The 22,145-nt window shown below is 37.9% G+C and overlaps 1 protein-coding gene across 3 annotated transcripts in view; it reads left to right on the top strand.

The window, feature by feature from the left end:
* Window positions 1-18,346, top strand: part of Pafah1b1 (platelet activating factor acetylhydrolase 1b regulatory subunit 1) — a 77,775-nt gene extending 59,429 nt beyond the window's left edge. For all 3 annotated transcript variants that reach the window (XM_047544348.1, XM_047544349.1, XM_047544350.1), the window contains 6 exons: window positions 3,282-3,450; window positions 5,753-5,855; window positions 7,265-7,493; window positions 9,750-9,851; window positions 13,362-13,518; window positions 14,535-18,346. In XM_047544348.1, the coding sequence (XP_047400304.1) occupies window positions 3,282-3,450; window positions 5,753-5,855; window positions 7,265-7,493; window positions 9,750-9,851; window positions 13,362-13,518; window positions 14,535-14,608 (834 nt within the window). In that variant the 3' untranslated portion in view covers window positions 14,609-18,346. The remainder of the gene's footprint in view (window positions 1-3,281; window positions 3,451-5,752; window positions 5,856-7,264; window positions 7,494-9,749; window positions 9,852-13,361; window positions 13,519-14,534) is intronic.
* Window positions 18,347-22,145: the final 3,799 nt, after the last annotated feature.

Raw genomic sequence — 22,145 nt, 5'->3', positions numbered from 1 at the left:
ATAAGATTCTCTAGCATGGAATAGTGTATGTAACACTATGAGGACTGGCAGATGTATGCTGAGATAGATGTTAAGGGCAAAATAAATTGTAGCCACACTTAAAGTTATTAATAACCAACATTAAAATTTATGTTATATTATTTCTTGGGTATGTTTGGGAAATACAACTTTTTTTTTTTTTTTTCCTTTTAAAGCCATTTAGTTACATAGATGTATCAACGTTTCAACCATAATAATTGAGGAAAAAAGAGAGAATTATATATTCAGAACAGTTTCTGACAGTCTTTTTGGGGGAGGTGGGGTAGAGGGAGCTGAAGATTGAACCCAGGGCTTCATGTACTGCTAAGCACATGCTGTTACCACTGAACCATACCCCAGCTTCCTTACTATATTTTTAATTACAACATTTAGATTTTTGAAATGTTATGTCTGGTTTTCACTTAAAAGTAATGCTTTCCTTAAGAAATTACTTTTATTTTATTAACACATAGTAATTTTACATTCACTTGGGGAAAGTAAGTTATTCCTTCTAACCAATTGTACCAGTACCCATTAACTACCCTCTGTTTATCCCTCCCTCCCCAGGACTAATTCTTAGTGTTAAAAAAATAAACAGCAAACAAAACTGCAAAAATATGTTCAACTTTAATGAGCAGACAAGGGATCATTCACTTTAATATACAGGTGCTTCTTGACTTTACAGTGGGGTTACATCTTGATAAAACCATTGTAAATTGAAAATATTGTAGGTCAAAAATACATCTAACATACCTACGCTAGAATCTAACCTACATGAAACATGTAGCCTGCAGTTGGGCAAACACATTAGCCTATAGTTGGGCAAAATCATCTTACCCAAAGCCTATTTTATAAAGTGTAATTAATTGGATGGTGTCATGAACGTGAAAAGCAGAATTGTAATATGAGTGCTTTCACACTGTCATAAAATTGAAAAATCCTAAGTCAGGGACTGTCTATATAAAGAATCCACACAAATATGAAAAGTATTAACATCTCAGTAGAAAAATGGATATTGAACAGGAACAGATAATTCATGAAAGAAGAAACAGTGACTAATCAAGCATAACAATAGTTTTGACCTTACTAATAGAAAAAGTATAAATTAGAATTAATGTATATGTGTGTGTATATTTACATGCATGTATGTATATATACATACACATATAAATACTATATACATATATATACATATATATATATATATATATATCAAGATATCTTTTAAACAAGAATGTCCAGTAATGATAAGAATTTGATGAAGCAGGCATTCTCATACATTTCAAACAATCTTAGGGAAGACCAACTTAGCAGAATATATAAAGGGCTTAAAAAGTTTTACTTTTTAACCCATTAACTCTTTTTCACCTGAGCACAGATTTTTTTTTTCAGTATTTAAAGATGTTCACCTGACTGGGATCTGGCTCAGTTGGTAGAATGCTTGCCTCACATGCACAAGGCCCTGGGTTCAATCCCCAGCACTGCAAAAAAAAAAAAAAAATGTTCACCATAATGTTTTCTATAATAATGAAAATGTTTAGCCATCAATAGGAATTCTGTAAAAACAATGTTTGGTGTTTTTTTTTTATTTTTTTATGGTGCTGGGAATTGAGCCCAGGGCCTGTGCCTGGCTAGGCACATGCTCTAGCACTGAGTCCCCCAGCTCTGTTCCTTTATCCAGGATTTCACTTTCTGTGGTTTTCTGAGGTCAGTCTCATGGGTTGGGGAAAGGAGCCAGACAGCAGAACATTCACTGCCTCCTTGAACCCATGGTCCTGTTTCCCTGAAAGCCCATGATGGCAATGGGGTGGGGATATTCTCTGGCCCTCAGACTTCAGCCCGTCTTCTTAGTCTGCCCCTTTCCCTCCCAACTGAAATTGAGGCTTCCGTTATCGTCCCACAGCCCCAAACTTGGCATTTGGTATATACAGCTGACCTTGTGCCCTTTAAGGAGAAATGATGTATCTTCTATACTAACATAAAGTTGTGCATCTGATTTTTCTTTATTTGCTTGTGCTTTTGGTGTCATATCTAAGAAACCATTGCCTAATTCAATGTCACAAACATTTATGCCTATTTTCTTCTAAGAGCTTTTAGTTTTACTTTAGTTACATGTTGGAAAGGAGGAAATTAAACTGTCTTTATTTGCAGACAATATGATCTTCTACATAGAAAATCCCAAAGACTCTACCACAAAATTCTACTAGAACTGTGATTGAATTTAACAGAATCACAGGATATCAAGTTAATATACAAAATGTAATTGTATTTCTGTAAACTGGCAACGAATAATTGAAATTTGAAAATATACTCGTAAGTCCAGCATGATGGTGTATGCTTGAATTCTGAGCTACTCAGGAGGCTCAGGAGGTTTAAGACCATCCTGGACAATGTAACAAGACCCTGTTTCAAAATTAAACAATTAAAAGACTCGTGATATAGCTCAGTGGTAGAGCACTTGCCTAACATGCACATCTGTGGGTTCAGTCCCTAGTATGGAGCCCCCCCCCCAAAAAAGTGACTATTCACTTTTAAAAAATCAAATTTATATATGCTTTTGTTATAGTTTGCTATTCATGAATGATTTGCATCTTACAAAATCTTTCCTTGACCCCTTAGTTGTCTGAGCTTGGCTAGTCTAGTAGAATTGAGTACTCCATTATTACCTAATATTCTACATATAAATGCCTGTAATAGCCCCTTAAAGTTTTTTGTTTTGTTTATTAATTTACACTTACATTTCTCTATTTATGAACCAGGGATGTAGCTGAATGGTAGAGCACTTGCCTATCCTGCATAAAACTCTGGAATAACCTCCAGTCACACACACACACACACACACACACACACACACACACACACATTTGAAATGTTGGACTGAGGGTGTAGCTTAGTAGTAGATCACCTTGCCTCGCATATGCAAGACCTTTGGTTCAATCCCTAACATTGCCCAAAAAGTGTGATGCATTGCTTGCTGTCACACCAGAAGGGTCTGTGTCTCATGGCTTTTTATACCCTGACAGTAGCATAATTAGGCCTATGGTAGATAATAAGTGTGATATTAAAGGTCTGTTTTGATCACTATAACATCAGTTTTCTCTATAGGAAACAAGACCAATTTTAACTAGAAGATGTGATATTGTGTTCTTTGTTACTTATTCAGTTAATTAGTCAGTAAGGTGCTGTACAGGCTTGCTGAATGCCAGTGTGAACTAGAAAGGAGCGATGAGTGGGTGTTAACCTATTTTCTCTTCACTTGACAGGTGTGGGATTATGAGACTGGAGATTTTGAACGAACTCTTAAGGGACATACAGACTCTGTACAGGACATTTCCTTTGACCACAGTGGCAAGCTTCTGGCTTCCTGTTCTGCAGATATGACCATTAAACTATGGGATTTTCAGGGCTTTGAATGCATTAGAACCATGCACGGTAAGGGACAGAGGATAATACCTTAATAATAATTGCTAACATGACATTTCAGAGAGGAGAATTATTGTTTCTGACAGTTTGCAGGTGCTCTACATTCAGCTCTTGTCCATGTGACTGGAGAAACATGATGTATCTCATGCATGGATATACCACAGTGGTTGAAAGTTGTTTGCTCTTAGGTTTTAAGTATCTCTTAGTAGTTTACATAGAATATTTAATTTGTTTTCAATAGTTTTTTTGTAGGGGCTGGGGAGATAGCTCGGCTGGTAGAGTGCTTGCCTTGCAAGCACAAGGCCCTGAGTTCGATCCCCAGTACTGCAAAAAAAAAAAAAGTTTTTTGTATAAGAAAAACTTGTCTTTGAGCAACCTAGAAAATGAAGTTATTGAGTGCTCCCACTCCTTCCTTTCATTTTCCTCTCACGTTCAATTGGAATGCTGCAGTCTAGAGACAGTATATGAGTGTGAATAATGAAAACTGGAACTCAGGTTCTTTTGCTCATTTTTATTAAATGTTCTACATATACTCTTATTGTTAGACTAGCAGAGCTCAGACATCTAGGGGCCAAGGAGAAAATTGTAAGATGCAAACAGTTTTGGAGACTGTTTCCTGATGCAGCGTGGTTTTGTGGAAATAGCATGGGCTTTGAAGTCAGGTATTTGGGTTCAAATTCCAACTTGTTTACATTAGGAAATTCTAACTTCTTTCATCTGGAAAATAGAGGTAGTGATATTTTAAGTCAAATAAGGTTGCGAGAATAGAATGAGGTAAAAAACTCATGGTCTTGGTACATAGGAGGGGCTCACTATATAAGGATTTTTCTTTTTTCTTTAAATATTGTAAAACAATAAATGTTTAGATTTCATGTGAGAAACACATACTATGTGAATAATTAAGAAAAAAAATTATGTAGCTTGACTTGGTGGTCCACATTTGCCATCCCAGCCACTTGGGAGGCAGGAGGATCACATGTTTGAGGCCAGCCTGGGCAACTTAGACACTGTCTCAAAATAAAAAATAAAAATACCCAGGGTTGTGACTGTGATAAGAGTGCCCCTGGGTTTAATCAGCAGTACCCACCCCCCCAACTAGTGATCTTAGTGCATGAGTAAGTTGTGATTACATGAAGGATATTTTGTAAAGTCTATTATTTATCTTTCTTCATGTTGCGTGTATCTTGTTACTTTCACTTTAAAGAGAGTGTTCTTGGGGCTGGGGAGATAGCTCAGTCGGTAGAGTGCTTGCCTTGTAAGCACAAGGCCCTGGGTTTGATCCCCAGACCCCCCCCCCCCCCAAAAAAAAAAAAAAAAAAAAAGTGTTCTTTCTAACCATTGTTTTTGGTTTTTTTTTGGGTACTGGGAATTGAACTCAGGGGCACTTGGCCACTGAGTCACATCCCCAGCCCTATTTTGTATTTTATTTAGAGATAGCGTCTCACTAAGTTGCTTAGTGCCTTGCTTTTGCTGAGGCTGGCTTTGACTCCTAATCCTCCTGCCTCAGCCTCCTGAGCTGCTGGGATTATAGGCGTGTGCCACCATGCCCAGCACTAACCATTGTTTATTTGTCGAAGTGATAAGACATTTATGTGGATTCTCTGGGGCTTTTTCTACAAAGCAAATGAAAAAGAATGTGAACAACATATATGAAGTAATTTTTTTTTTGCCTCATGAATATCAACAACATAAAGATAATTCTCAACAACTAGTTTTAAATAGAGAATCAGATTCCTATTTTTAAAAATCCATTTGGTTTGGCATTTTATTTTATTTTTATTTTTATTTTTTGCGGTGCTGGGGATTGAACCCAGGGCCTTGTGCTTGTGAGGCCAGCACTCTACCAACTGAGCTATATCCCCAGCCCTGGTTTGGCATTTTAAATCTTAATTTCTTTCTTGTAGAGTATCAACCATAGGAAATTTCATTGTTTTCCTAGTGCTCATTATGATGTAAATATTCAGACCCTCTAAAGTGTGTGAATATTTTCAAACACTGATATCTGTGTTTTAAAACAGTTGTACAGGTTACATTTTAATTACTGATTCCTTTTTTGTGTAAATTCATGTATTTTACGAAATTTATGTAACGTTCATTATATTTAGAACTTGCTGTGATATAGGGGTTGGGAATTTAGCTCAGTGACAGAGTGCTTGCCTAGTACTCCCAAAGCCCTGAGTTTGGTTGCTCCTTGGTCCTGGGGAGATCTTGCTGTGATATAAAAACACCATAGTGTGAGCCAGTGGTAAACTGAGGTTTAGTTGCTCTTGGTGCTATACTATTTAATATGTTACTGTGTTATATGTTTTAGGCCACGATCACAATGTCTCTTCAGTAGCCATCATGCCCAATGGAGATCATATAGTGTCTGCCTCAAGGGATAAAACTATAAAAATGTGGGAAGTGCAAACTGGGTAAGTAGGTTTAGTTGAAAAGGCATCAATCAATCAGCTTAAGAGGTTTAAAAAAATTTATCTTTTCCTGAGTGCTCAGTAATTTTGACTTTAATCCAGAATGACCATGTATTCACATACTTTTTTTTTTTCATTTTTGATGGTGCTGGATCAAACCCAGTGGCACTCTACCTCTGAGCTGCATACCCAGCCCCCTTTTAGTTTTGGGATTTTTTCTTTTTCTTTTTTCTTTTTAACTCAGGGACTCATGAACACTTAAATTTATTTATTTATTTATTTATTTATTTTTTGGGTGCTGGGGATCGAACCCCGGGCCTTGTGCTTACAAGGCAAGCACTCTACTGACTGAGCTATCTCCCCAGCCCCGATTTTTTGTGTTTTTGAGACATGGCCTTACCAAATTGATAAAGTTGGCTTCAAACGTACAATCCTCCTCTCTCAGCCACCAGAGTAACTGAGATTATAGGCATGTGCCACCATGCCCAGCTATCAATGTATTTTAAAACTTAAGTGAGAGGGCTGGAGATGTAGCTCAATAGAAAAGTGCTTGACTGTCATGCAGGGGACCCTGGGTTCGTTCCCCAGCACTGCACAACAAACAGTATGGTCTGATCTCCAAATGCTTCCCTAAAAGAAACAGAGACGTTATAATATATCAGAGACTCAGTGTCCTTGAGAGCCATTTTTTGTGATGGCTCATTTTCTCTGTGGGCTTCTTTTAGTTGATCTGTCTGGGTTTAAACTAAAATGCAAATAACATTTGTGTTAGTATCCCTGTTAGGCTAAATTTGTGCTTAAAATTACACTTGATTGGGCTGGGGAGATAGCTCAGTCAGTAGAGTGCTTGCCGTGCATGCAGAAGGCCCTGGGTTCTATCCCCAGCACCGCAAAAAAAAAAAAAAAATAAATAAAATACACTTGATTGTTGTAACAAAACCTTAACTGACTGGTTTTGCCCAGATTAGTAGAGCATACCTATCTCACAGCATGGCTAGAATTATTTTTTTCTGGGTTTATTGTTTGTTTTATTTTATTTATTTTTTGTGGTGCTGGGGATCGAACCCAGGGCCTTGTGCATGCAAGGCAAGCACTCTACCGACTGAGCTATCTCCCTAGCCCTGTTTTATTTTTGAAAGGTTTTATTCTGTATATCTTTACCTTTTAAATCCTGTTGATTGGGCTGGTTCCTTACCAATATTCCTGTTAGCTTATTTTAACTGGCATTTGACTTTCTGTCCTGTGCCCATCTTTTATTAACCAGTATTTTAGATTTATTTAGTTAACTTGCTTGTGATTTCTCTAACTTGGTTCTTTTCTCTTCATTCCAATGTTTAGTTATTTTTGTATCACTTCTGTAAAGTGTCCTGATGGTTGTCATTCACAATGTAAATTACTACTTATATTGACAGCTACTGTGTGAAGACATTCACAGGACACAGAGAATGGGTACGTATGGTGCGGCCAAATCAGGATGGCACTCTGATAGCCAGCTGTTCCAATGACCAGACCGTGCGTGTATGGGTCGTAGCAACAAAGGAATGCAAGGCTGAGCTCCGAGAACATGAACATGTGGTAGAATGCATTTCCTGGGCTCCAGAAAGCTCATATTCTTCCATCTCTGAAGCAACGGGATCTGAGGTACTGTGTGATGAACATATCATTCCATGATTTTATTTCTGATATCTTAGAACCTTAGACAACTTTTTCTCATTCTCAGTTTCAGGTCTGTTAATGCATTTAGGAATCTGCACTTTAGGGAAGGAAAGGGGAAGTGCTGAGGAGAGATATTAGCCAAATTATATTATTGTGTGCATGTACAAACATGTAACAACAAATCCCATCAGTATGTACACTATAATGCACCAATTAAAAAATGTGGACAGAGAAAAAAAAGAATCTGCACTTTAGATTCTGAATCTTGAAACTCTACTCTTTCTACCATATAATTGTGTTTATATTTTTAGCCAGTGATTATTATTGCTGTCAACTGACCTTTGATTTGATGGGTTCTGGGGATAGATTCTCCTAGAGTAAAAGTGATCATTTAAATTTATATGAAATGTCATTGTTATAAGAGAAAACCTGTGTAAATGAAAGCTTGTTATTATAGAGTTATCTTTTAGAAGAATAACCTTCTTTAAAAGTACATAATTATTTACAAATTTACAATGAAAAGCAGTTCAGTATTTAAGTATTTTTATTTTTAATGACACTTTTTATTTAAAATTTAAAAAAAGAAAAATATTTTTCAGTACTGAGGATCAAACCCAGGACCCTGCATGTGCTAATAAACAAGTACTCTACCATCAAGCTACTTCCCCAGCCCTATGTATTTATTTTAGATGAAGACTTCATATGGAGGACTGTGATACTCTTGATCATTGAAAGTTCTCACTGAGTCTGGAATTTGTTATATTTCTTCATTTTTACTCTAAATTATTTCAATCTTTATGATTAATACCTTAAAAATAAGTTACAGGGCTGGGGATATAGCTCAGTTGGTAGAGTGCTTGCCTCACAAGCACAAGGCCCTGGGTTCAATGCCCAGCACTGGGGAAAGAAAAAAAAAAAAAGGTTACAGAATGTTATTTCTGTGACTAGGTTGTATGGGTTAAAATCTGTTCCCTTCCTTTCTTTTTTGTTTTTTGATACTGATGATTGAACCCAGGGGTACTCTTCATTGTGCTACATTCCCATCCCATTTTATTTTTTTTATTGTTTTGAGCCAGGGGTCTTACTAAGTTGCCAAGGCAGACCTCATATTTGCCATTCCTACCTCGGGCTCCCAAGTAGCTGGGATTACAGGTGTGTACCCCCATGACTGGCTCACATTTCTTTTATAGTGGCACTTCTCTCATGAGTTTTTAAAACTACATCCTAATAAAGGAGGAAATCTCCCCTCATATCCCAAGAATTTTTCTAAAGGAAGATTCTGTGATCTCTATTTTGGCTGGCCCATTGCATTTTAAATTCTTTATTCTGCCCTCTGGTGGTTATTACTTATCAAACATGTCATGAATTTTATTGTGGCTGTGCTTAATATTTAAAAAATGAATAAAATAGTTTAAAAATCATAGCAGTATTGGGGATTGAGCCTCTAGGGCACTGCACATACCCTTTGGCCTGATTATAGAAGTCTTTTTTTTTTTTTTTTTTTTTTTTTTGGTACCGGGGCTTGAACCCCGGGGTGCTTAACCACTGGGCCACATCCCTAACCCTTTTTTGTGTTTTTATTTATTTATTTATTTATTTATTTTTTGCGGTACTGGGGATCGAACTCAGGGTCTTGTGCTTGCAAGGCAAACACTCTACCAGCTGAGCTATCTCCCAGCCCTATGTTTTATTTAGAAACAGGGTCTTGCTGAGTTGCTGAGGCTGGCTTTGAACTTGTGATCCTCCTGCCTCAGCCTCCAGAGCCGCTGAGATTACAGGTGTGGGCCACCGTGCCCAGCCTGACTACAGAAGTCTTAAGCAGTAAATTTATCATCTGTTAGTGTTATCTGGGTCCTTTCTATGTAGCCTAGCTATAGTGTCTATAGACTTGTATATATCAATAGATAAAAACAAATTGCTGCTGGGTGTGATGGTGCACACCTGTAATGCCAGCAACTTGGGAGGTTGAGGTAGGAGGATTGCAAGTTCAGGGACACTCTGGGCAACTTAGCACCATCCTGTCTCAAATTAAAAGTGGCAGGGGGATGTAACTCAGTGATAGAACACTTTCTAGCATGTATGAAACCCAGAGTTTAATCCCCAGTACTGCAAAATATAAAAAGAAAAGATAAAAGAACATTGCTGTTTTACACAATTGGAAATAAAAATCATCCTGAATGCCATTTAAAGTTCTTATTTAGCTTCATTCATGAGAAATTAATTTTTACTTATTTTCTATAGACTAAAAAAAGTGGCAAGCCTGGACCATTCTTGCTGTCTGGATCCAGAGACAAAACTATTAAGATGTGGGACGTCAGTACTGGCATGTGCCTTATGACCCTTGTAAGTTTGTATAATCAATCTCATTGCTTCTTTGGTCTCGTCACTGTGTATTAGATGCTTTTTGATATCTTAGTAAATAATCTAAAATAAGCCCAAAATTTTTTGGGCTTTAAAAAATAACTTCTTTATAAAGATTCTATTATAATGGTATGAAAGTTATTTTTATAGAATGTCATGTTATATTAAAAAATCTACAAAGGCAGTCAGTGCTGGTGTGGGGGGTCGTCCTCGTTCACTGTATCTTTAAAAATTGTGTGTTATCTCCTATGGAGGAGAGAAATTTTCCTGAAGACTTAATCAGTCCCGATGTTGTTCATGTCTGTTTCACTCTTATTTATATGAATTCTTTTAACACTTTCTCTTTATTGATATGATATAATTTATTTGGTTTAACATTCTGAAATTAGTTGTTTTAGCTTTATGATTTGGAAATACTTCATTTTAGGAACACTGAGATTTCCAAAGAGAATATATAAATGCTAGTAAGTGATTGTGGTCATTTTGGTTTGCATAAGGGAATTCTGAAAGATTCTATGGATATTTTTAATTCATTAGCAGTTTTTATAATTAGCATCATGTTTGTTTAGAGATTCTTTAGTTGCTAACCATACCTTGAAAGTGACTGTGTAGAATGACAGACACATGGTATTTTCAAGAGTTGATTTAAAAAATTGGTGAGCTTGGTGTGGTAGTGCATACATGTAATCCCAGTAGCTCAGGAGGCTGAGACAGAAAGATTGCAAGTTCAAGGCAAGCCTTAGCAAAGTAGTGAGACCCTGTCTCAAAATAAATATTTTTAAAAGGGACTGGAAATGTAACTCAGTGATAGATCACCCCTGGGTTCAGTCCCCAATACCACCTTACACATACACACACAAAATTAAACTCAGTTTTCTGAGCTTTGTTCAGTTATACCATGTTGCTGTTAGAAAAGTATATCTACATTTAAAATTACTAAGAGTGCTGTACCATCTGTAATAGCACAGCATAAATTTCCCCAGGAAGCTTCTGGCTCATTTTCAGGTCCTAATACTTTTTTCCTGTTTTATTTTGGTGTGGCCACAAGAAATGTGATTTGACTTTTTGTACAGGTTTTTTTTCTTTTGGTACTGGGGATTGGACCCAGGGGTGCTTTATCACTAAGCTACATCCCCAGCCCTTTTTATTTTTCACTTTGAGATAAGGTCTCACTAATTTGCTGAGGCTAGCTTTGAACTTGTGATTCTCCTGTCTTGGCCTCCTGAATCTGTGGAACTACAGGTGTGAACTGCCATGTCTGGCCTTGTAGAGGCCTTTCCCTCTAGTGACTAACAACTTTTTTATAGGTTGGGGTAATAAGAGTATTTTAAACAAGGGCAAGTAAGGAAGAGTAAACCAAGACAAAAAACCTATTACCTTAATATCCATTACCTTAATAAAAGAAGTTGTTTTTAATTCTTTTTACAAAAGCAGTGTAGTCATTGCCATTGTGGAAAATTTTAGAAATAGAAAAGCTAAAGCAAGTAATAAAAATCACCATCAGATCACTTCTACCATACTTGATAATGCCTTCCAAGTGTATTTTTCTAGACTTAGAGCTGTCCCATGTAACTTTCCACAGTGAAGTTCTATATGTGCATTGTCTGATATGGTAGGTACTATAATCTTTTTCTTAAATTAATACATAGATAAGTAGTGTTTACATAAAAATGGTATACTATATATATATTGCTTTGTAGCAAACTTAGAAAGTATGTGACAGTTGCTTATGTCACACTGATTTATAAAGTTTTACACCCTCTCCCCCCCACACCTTTTTTTTTTTTTTTTTTTTTTTTTCATGGCAGTACCAGGGATTCATTACCACTGAGCTGTATCTGCAGCCCTTTTTACTTTGATTCAGGGTTTTTGCCAGATTCCCAAGGCTGGCCTTGAATTTAACAATCCGCCTGCCTTGGTCTCACAAGTTGCTGGGATTATAGGCATGTATTCCTGCCACCTGACTTAGTCTTTTTTTTTTTTTTTGGCAGGGGGTACCAGGGATTGAACCCTGGGGCGCTTAACCACTGAGCCACATCCCCAGCCATTTTTTAATATTTTATTTAGAGACAGAGTCTTGCTGAGTTGCTGAGGCTGGCTTTGAACTGGTGGTGATCCTCTTGCCTTGGCCTCCTGAGCCACTGGGATTGGCTCACAGTCTTTTTTTTTTTTTTTGTAAATGGACACAATATCTTTATCTTTATGTGGTGCTGGAGGATCAAACCCAGTGCTTTGTGTGGCATATGCTTTACCACTGAGCTGCAGCTCCAGCCCCCATGTCTTACAGTCTTTTGATGAACATGTTTGTTAACTAAATGTCATGCATACTCTTAATCATTTCTTAGGGTAAATTACAAGAAGAGAACTGTTGGGACAAGAGATAAACAAGATGGATAGATATGTAATAAATGCCTTATATATCCTTCGCCTAAAGTCACCAGTTAGTAATTTGTGTATGTGTGTTCCTTTTACTGAACTGTTTGACAGTTCCTATAGATATTATGATACTTTAGCTTGTATTTTCTAAGAAAAGGGGTATATAAACACAATGAAATTAGTCACACACATAAGAAATTTAACATTGGCAACACTGCATAGTCAAATTTTCTTCGGTCCCTTATAACTTCTTTTAATCCCTGAGATCCAGTCAAGGATCACACATTGCACTTTCTGGTCCTGTCCTGTTAATTTCGTTTTCCTTTAATCTAGAATTCCTAAACTTTTTTTTCTTCTTGGTCTTTTGTAGTATTCACATTTTGGTGTATATAATATTGGGGGTTTTTTTGTTTGTTTGTTTGTTTTTTAACTTAAAAAGTGTTGATATTTTTGTTTGTTTGTTTTTAGAGATAGGGTTTCCAGTGGGGGGTGAATAACTCAGTGACAGAGTACTTACCTTGCATGCATGAGGCCCTGGGTTTAATCCCTAGCACAACAACAACAAAAAGAATATTTAATACATTTATCTTGCTTTTTCCATGCTGAGGATTGAAACTTAGGGCCCTGTGCATGTTAATAAGCACTTGATCTACCACTGAGCTGTATTCATCCTCTACATTCTTTTTTGGGGGGAAAGGGAGGGGTACCAGGGGCATTTAACCACTGAACCACATACCACATCCCCAGTTTTGCTTTTAATTTTTTTGAGACAAGGGCTTGCTAAGTTGCTGAGGCTGATGTTGAATTTATGATCCTCCTTCTGCAGCCTCTACATTCTTAATGCAGGTTAATGCTGTTCATGTTGGTTCACTCATGATACCTTCATAGCCATTTTTTAAAAAGATTTGTCATAATTTGCTCTAGTATTTCCAGTGTAAAGATTTTTATTGACTTGCCCTGTTGGAGATAGCGTTTTCTTGGGGAGAACATTTAATTGTCAGTCTCATTTTTCGTGAATACTAGTATACATAGTTTCACTGTAATAAATGTATTAGTCATAGATGCTACTTAAAACAATTTATCCTTTTACTAGTCAAATACCTTTTTGTCTTTAAGGTGGGTCATGATAACTGGGTACGTGGAGTTCTGTTCCATTCTGGGGGGAAATTTATTTTGAGTTGTGCTGATGACAAGACCCTACGTGTATGGGATTACAAGAACAAAAGATGCATGAAGACCCTCAATGCGCATGAACACTTTGTTACCTCTTTGGGTATGTACAGTTATGAAGTTTTTATTAAATTTTGGAGTGCCAGGTGTAACAAAGTTTTATGTAATTTTGTGGACTTTTCCAGGTAAGAAATGACCACAGAGCTTTCAGGACAGAATAGAATAGGCAGGTTAAAACTGTGGAGTCCTATCAGTTGCTTTAAATTGCTCTTCATCATTAGCCTAGTAATAAAGAAATTACCTTCTCCATCATACAGGATTGAATTTTGAACCTAGACTTGTGAAAAGAATACTTAACCACATTCCTTATGGGTAATTTTTCTCTGCTACTTGTTTGTAAACTACTCAAAAGAAAGCTTATTCAACTTTTCCCTGTGGCAGGTATATACTGTTGTGTATGAAGAACTCAGGGAGTTGTATTTGAATTTATTAAACATCCTTACTATCATCTGAACTCAAATCTGGAATTTAAAATAGTGAATACAGTCAGTAAATTATAATATACTGCGATGTGGTGGACCTAATGATGAACACAATACTTTAGTAAAATAGGGCCAAAGACTATCTCACATTAATATTTCAGGGATTAAACATGAACATAAAGCATTAGTACTAAGCTTGGAACATCATGTTCAATAAATGGATATGCTGGGACTGTCCTTGTAAATAAAATTCGAACCCCATTTTAGATTGGGACATTGTGTTTTCACTGAAGTGTTAATACAGAACTTAATCATTGAGGGCTTGGGGTTGTAGCTCAGTGGTAGAGTACTTGCCTAGCATGTGTGTGACATGGGGTTCGATTCTCAGCACAACATATTTATAAAATAAAGGTACATCAACAATTTAAAATACATTTTAAAAAATAAAGAATTTAATCATTGAGTTCAGACTCCCTTACTCAGTTGATACACTTGGTATCTTCCAGGAGGGTAGATGTGTATGCACAGAGAAACACTGATAGTCTTGGTGCTTGAATTTGTTTATTTGTGGCCTGATCTGGTTTGAAAGCAGGGTTTTGTTTTGTTTTTTTGTTTTTTTTTTTTTTTTTTCTTTCAGATTTCCACAAGACGGCACCCTATGTGGTTACTGGCAGTGTAGATCAAACAGTAAAGGTGTGGGAGTGCCGTTGATTCTCATTGGGCCCCTCCTCCCTTTTTTCCTCTGGATGCACTCTGATGATACCATGGTTACCCCATTGAGCTCTGTTTAAATAAATATTGTCCTTTCATGTAAATTATTCTGGATGTAGATTGAGCTTATTAAATGTTACACACAAAGTATTCATGCATGGTGAATCCAAATTGTATACTGTAAATTTACATACGTTGTCTAGAAGTACCATAGGGTTTAAAAACCTGGGCTGGCATTGGTCACACCAGGCCTACAAGGGCAGAAGTTTAATAAATTGAACTAGGGCACTAAACTGAATAGTTGACAGTGTCGTTTTATGTTGGATTATTAATTCCTGTTTTTCTTTCTGCTATCTGTCAGTGCCTGACTTGATGGCCTCATTTGGGGAAAAGTGGTGGTTTTTAGGGCTTTTTCTGAAATGTGTATCTATGTAACATCACTTAAGTGTGCTTAATAAATCTTTAAGGATGTTAGATAACAAAATCTTCTGAACCATCTATGTAATTAATGGGGAGTACACATTGGAATTTTTGTCATGACCCATTTGCCAAATCAATAGGATATGTTTGTTTTGGCAGCCTATCAAGCAAAGGCTAGTGGTATATTTATGTAAGAAAATGATTGTAAATCTTGAATAAGAAAAATCTCAGCAGCTAATAGCAAATCATCTTTCATTTGGGTCTTCTTTGTAAACAGGTTAAAAAACACTCATATTCTAAGCTTCTGTTTTCCACGCTAGACATACTTCTAGTTGTATTCTTCATACTATTAGACTGTAGAGTGATGTGATTCCAAGTAGAATTTAATCTTCCCATTGAGTGTCATGGTACAAATCACTTTGTTTTTGATGTTTTTAGGGATGTGCAATGTGCATTACATAACGACAGAAATATTGAAAAGGTTATGTTTGCCCATATTAAAGAAGTGAGAGAAATAACAGTTTGTTTTTCAACATGAGTTAACAAAATTTGAATTGTTTCACTTGCAAGTTAAAAAAAAAATGACAGGGTTTAATGGAGTGTGCATAAAATTGTACTGTTTTTTGACCTTTTGTTTATATATAAATGTTTTGTAAGTATATGGGCCTATCTATAAGTGGGTAAGTCTGTATATGTATATGGCACACATACAACCTCTGCGTTTTAGAAGTGCTAAAAGTTTGAACCAGAATAAATCTTGCTGTGGAATACCACAACCATGCTTTAGAACAAACTCTTTTTGATCCCAGTGCTTCTGAAAACTATTTCTGACTATAGGGATTTTTCCCAGCAAAAGGAAAATCACTTCCTTTATTTCCCCCTCTAATGTGGCCATTAAGCATTTTACACATCCCTGATATATTGTATATTTTGATCCAAAGTAATTACAAAGTAGGTTTAAGAGAATTTTTATCCATGATTTTTGGAACACCACTCCATTGTCAGTCATTAATAAAGAATTCTATTGCTTAGCTAAATAACAATTTTCTTTTTTTATAAAGAGAGTCATTTGAAAAGTTAGCAGAAGAAATGAAATAATGACAGTTTTAACCAAGATTTTTTTTCTAAATTACATTTTATGCATTCGTGTAATATATGATTTTTTTCAGATGTCCCTTTTAATAGTTAATGGAAATTTGGTTCCTGAAAAAGACAAAGGGTGAGAGTTAATGTCCTGGAGGTACACACACAGAATAGGCCAGATATATTAACCAGAAGCAGCTCAGTGTCTAGCTTGTGTCTTTTGTTTGTTTACTTCTTGTTTTTAATAATTCCTGAGAAATGTCTCTGGAAGGGAAAGTGTTTTGAGAACTAATAACTATTCTTTGAGGACAAAAATTACATCTTAAGCTAATTCCTTAAATATGGTAGGTTAACTTTCAGGACAATATTGCCTCACAACCCTGCTTATATTGAGATGTCTTTTCTTTCCCCTGGCTGTTCTGACTAGATTTTTCTACAGAAGTTATGGAAAATATCTTTGTTCTCATTTGCTGCTATTTTTCCTGTCTTATTTCAAGAAATATAAATACATAGAAATGGTGCATCTTAACATTTGTTTGTACATGTATAAATGTCCTGTATTTTAATTCATTTTTAGCATGTAGCAACATGAATTGTTTAAGGGTAAGCCACAACATATAGAAATCACTCACAGATATTAATAAAAGAAAAAAATGGTACCGATGTAGAGGAAACAAAGCTGCTGTTCGCTGGGTTTCTTCCCCTGCAGCATACAGTGACTGTCATTGACAAAGGAGGAGAAACAATTACTCTGTAAACAAAGTTATCCTTACTTGGGAGATTGCCACAGCCTGCTGCTTAGTTGAGTTACCAGACATCGTCCATTTAAGAAGCAGCGAACATTGAATCTCAGGGATGGTCCACAACTGGATCCAAATGTAACAAGCCCTGTTAAATAATGAAGGGGGTGGGGGAGAGCAATCCATCCACAGTCTGGAATCAGATTTGCAGAGGTTTCCTGCACTGTTGTTTGACACTGCCCTATTGATGCCCTTTCTTACTCTGTGTTCTGTTTTCTCTGTCTGCTGTCTAACCCTGTGCCTTGCCTGGGATAAGGACAATGATGAGGTTACTGGTTTGGATTGTAAGTAGAGGACTATTAATTGGTTTAGAGGTTCACTGCTGCTTTGTCACTTTCTCAGATTGGCCACTTATTTAAGAAATAAAAAGCTGGTAGAATTGCATCCTCAGATGATTATTGACTGTGTGTATGTGTGCGCGTGTGTGTATGTGTGAAAACAGACATTCCAGTGCCACCCTAATATAATGTGCCCAAGAAATTCTGGCTGCACTCTTGAAATGCAAGCCATGGAAACTGGTTTAGACATCACTTGAAGAATAGTTGCTTTTTGACATGGCATCTTGCACTTTAGGAGACTAAGACCGTCCTGTTTGTCTGTGTGGTGTGACCAGTGGTGTGCCCAGAGCACTATCCAAAATCACTAGCGTTAGCAAGTCGTCCTGGGCTGTGGAGCGCGCTGTAATCCTTTGGAAGCTTTGGCTCTAGATTCACCAAGCCCAGTCTCCTTACTGTCAGTGCCCTGTTTCCTGCTTTCCTGTTTGCCTCTTTCTGTTTCTGTGTGAACTTCCAGATAATATCACTCATCAAATAGTTTTTTTTTTAATTTAAAGAAAAACTATTTAAAAATAAAAGACATTTTGTTTGTTGATGGTGGCTTGATAATCCTTAAGTAACTGAAGTTGAAAAAGTTGAAGGAAAAGGCACTTAAAATGGTTACTTTTTCTGTCCAGCTGTATATAAATCCAGTGTGTTGATTAATCTAGATGATGCAAAGAATCTCCTGGTAGAGAAGCGACATGTATAAAATTGGTGGAAAAAGGTTTCTTTTTTTTTTTTTTTCCTCCAGTGGGGTGGGGGGAGGGCAAGCTGGATTTACAAGTCATGACTGGACTGAACTAGCCTTTTTATCTTTCCACTATATCATGTAAGTAGCTGCTTTCTTGTCCTGCCCATCCTTCAGGCATCCCTAAAGTTCACTCTGAAGATGTTAGAAATAAACACAAAATCTTCGAGTTAAAATCTGATCCTGACACTGACATGAAGGCAAGCATTGATTTCATATGAACGTTGTAGAGGTGGTAATTGGAGAAAACAGTTCCCCAGATTGTAAGAGTTAACTGAAGATATTGACACAATTTAAAAAAAAAAAATCAGTAAAGGAATGTATATAATATTGCTCTTGTGTTTTACAGTAAGATTTGTTGCTCTCAGACTGTGTAAAACAAAATTTATTCATGTTTTCTGCATATTAAAAAATCTTATTGTACCAATTGGTAAACTATTAAATGCCTATAAAACTAGATCTGATTTTTTTTCTTTTCTTTTTTTTTTTTTTCTTTTTTTTTTTGGTCTTCTTATGTACAGATTCAGTCAGTAGGAAGTGGGGCCAGTCATACAAAGCACAAGATCTAAGTTGGTCACAGGGATAGCAAGTGGTTGACAGAAGGCTTTTCTTTATGGCCATCCAGCCATGGCTTTGCTGTTGTCCTTCCCTTTATTTGGAGGAAGCAGCTCCACAGTAGAGGGTCTTGTCTGGTGAGTTCACATAGAGCTGACTGTTGGGTAGCTATAGCCCCATCCTCCCCTCCAGCTTTACATTCTGTGACTACAGCTGTGGCTAGAGAACTGAAACCAGTGAGATGCTATACAGCCCCCTCTACAGTGGCCCTCTCTTCCCTTGGATTCATGAAGATGCTTAACAGTGCATGTTTGCTTAAAATGTACCAAAATGAGTCTTGGGAGCCCCATTATTTTCTATGTGCTTTACAAGATGTGGCTGTGTCCTGTCTTATCCCCAGGCTGTTGGGCTGCTGCCCATAGTGCCTCCAAGGATGGCCACGAAGTCTGCAGCATTATTTCATATACAAAAACAGATGTTAATGAGGTGGTGGCTCTTCTTACAGTAACCCAGCTGTTTCCCTGCCTCCTATTGGAAGTAGCCTCCCCTGCTGGAAGCTAGGTCCTAAGCAACAACATAATTTGCCTTAGTTAGTGACCTGCCTTTTGCAGTTCTCCCATTTCCTTCCAGGGCTCTTTTCTCACCCTAGGATGAAAACCTGGTGTTGGGCCTGACCACTTTGCCAAGGGGTAGAGTTTTAGCCTTAGTATCACTGTCCTGAAATGGGCAACATTCAAAGCCTGTGGTGCATCATACACATCATGTCTCCTCCCAGGATTCATGGCCGTCTCTGTTCCTTGATGGATGGTGAGGGACAGCAGAGTGGAAGATGGGGAGAAATTATGCTACCTTCTGGGTATTGCTGATCTCCCAAAATCATCTGGGACAGCTATTGTTCTGGAGTCAGTAGTTTTAAGCCTCTCCTGGGAGTTTATTAGAAATGCAAATTCTAGGGCCCCACCACACCCTGGCAATCCCCCCACTCAAGGAACACTACCAGTGTTCTACCAGGGCACTCTACCAGTGAGTTACATCCCAGCCCTTTTCATTGAGACAGGTTCTTGTAAAGTTATTCTTTTTTTCCAGAGAGTAGTTTTTCTTTAGTAAGGACCCAGCTCCTTCCACATAGGTCAAGGTTGTGAAGCAGCATCACAAGTCTAAATTGGGGTGGGGGATCTGGTCCTTCTGGGCTTCAAGGGATCCATTCCTGATCACCGTGCTGTGAACGATACAGTTCATGCAGTAAAGCAGCTTCATACACAGCTTGGGAAGCACAGAAGCATTGAACACAGCTGCAGCCTCTACTGTGTTTTGAATGCTGAGTTTCTTAATGGCCTCGTCCTTAGGCACATACTGCGCAGATTGTGCAGCAAATAGGCTGTACATGGCCATGGCCCTTTTTGACACGGTCATTCCTTATTTGCTTTGTCATTTTGGAAGCAAGGACAGGAGAGCCCAGAAACATTTCAACATGCCTCCAGATGATTCTGATGCTTATTTGAGAACCACTGATCTAAATGATTCAACTTCTCACCAAAGAAATTTGGGCAAAAGTTGCTGGTCCCTGAACCCCAGCCCCTGGTAGCCAGGGTTTTTACTCAGATTTCTCTCCCTTTCATCTTCACTTTTGACACAAGTAGTTCATTGCTTTGTGAATGTTTGATGGTCATCATTCCCACTTGGTCACTTGGCCCTCTCACTGAAATTGGAGGTGGAGGGACTAGGGCGGGGAGGAAGACAAATGGCATTACAAATTCTTATTAGGGACAAATGCTTCATACACACGCCCCCTGCTGGTAAATATGTTTTAGGGACAGGAAAACCAAGGCTGACATATGAGAGTTGCAGACCAGAGGTATTACAGTCAATTAAGGTGTGAGCTGCGACTTGAAATGCACTCGCTAGTTGTGCTGTGTACTGTACCTTATGAGCTATTATGTGTAAGGAGGACGTTCTGAGACGTTTCAAACAACCTCCCTGCCCACCACTGGGGATTGAACTCAGGAGCACTTTATATCCCCTGCCTCAGCCTCCTGAGTCGCTGGGATCACAGGTGTGCATGTACCACCATGCTCAAGAAAGATGTTACCCCATTCCTGAGTGCTCTATTGCGTCACCCACTGCTCACCCATTCGGGCACAGGAAGCTGGGGATTGATAAGCAAAAATTGTGGTGCACAAATATGTGGTCATTTTATCTTCAGGGTCACTGTGTCCTGAATACTCTACATCTTTTTAAATCAGTGGATTTAATCATACTTTTTAAAATCAGTGGATTACCACCATTAGTAGGAATATTTCACCTTACACTTGTTAGCCACCTGTTTTTTTTTTTTTTTTTTTTTTGCGGTGCTGGGGATCAAACCCAGGGCCTTGTGCTTGCAAGGCAAGCACTCTACCAACTGAACTATCTCCCCAGCCCCAGCCACCTGATTTTATTTGGTAGTTTGGACCCTGGAGGTTGTGGTGAGGAAATCGTTGGGCCACATCAGGATATTTCATTCTCAACTGCAATATACATGGGAATTTCTGAATTAAGGCTAACAGTTTTCTCAGTACTCATTACATTCAGCAATGACCATTTGGAGGGCTGGAAATGGACGCAGATAACACAACCCTCAAAGTTTGGTTATGGTGGTTACTGTAAAAAGTTTTTGGTGTGTGGTGCTGGGGATCAAAACAAGTCTTGTGTATGCTAGTCATGTGTGCTACCATTAAGCTACATCTACAGTCCTAAAATATTTTTTAAATAAATATACATGTTAAGAGAATCCAAACACGGAATAAGAGTCAAATAGAAAGTAAAAGATCAGGATATATGGGCCACACACAACTCGGGGAGACTGTTTTTTCATCTTGAATAGCTGCCCATCCACAGAGCAGCCAGAACCTAGCACATACCAGGTCTCACACTAAGCTTTCCCTGATAATGCCTATTTACCTTTTCAGCAAAAACTGAAATCTACCAGGTGCAGTGGGGCATGCCTATAATCCCAGGTACTCAGGAGGCTGAGACAGGAGGATCACACAATCCAGGCCAGCCTCGGCAGTTTTTTTTGTGTGTGTGTGGTGCTGGGGGGTTGAACCCAGGACCTTGTGCTTGACAGGCAAGCACTCTACAAACTGAACTATATCCCCAGTCCCCAGCCTCAGCAATTTAACAGCGTCCTGTCTTAAAAAATAAAAAGGGCTGGGGATGTGGTTCCATGGTAGAATGCCCTTGAGTTCAATTCCCAGCACTAGGGAAAAAACAGAATCCTGCCAACTAAAAGGGAAGAGAAAGGGTGACTGTGCACCTCCAGTTTTTCCTTTATAGAACAGCCCCTTGTTACCTGGGTTGACAGAAGATGTCTGACAGCACTAATACGCTTAAGGGATCAACCAGGAAAAATGGGCCTCTCAGGTGACTAGCAGCCACAATGCTAATTAAATCCAAGCCAGTCTCTGCTTCACATGATGCCCCATATCCACAGGCCCTGTGAAACGTACCACTTAAGCCTCAGGTCAGGGTTGTTTCTCCAAGTTTGCTCAGGGAAACTAACAAGACATCAGGTTTCGATTTTTTTTTTTTTTTTTTTTTTTCCTTTTCTTTTCAGGATATCCAACACACTAAGG

This window comes from Sciurus carolinensis, chromosome 3 (genome assembly GCF_902686445.1).
Source record: "Sciurus carolinensis chromosome 3, mSciCar1.2, whole genome shotgun sequence".
NCBI classification, from domain to species: domain Eukaryota; kingdom Metazoa; phylum Chordata; class Mammalia; order Rodentia; family Sciuridae; genus Sciurus; species Sciurus carolinensis.
Note: the sequence above shows the minus strand (reverse complement) of the source record. Positions and strands in the feature narration are given on the sequence as shown.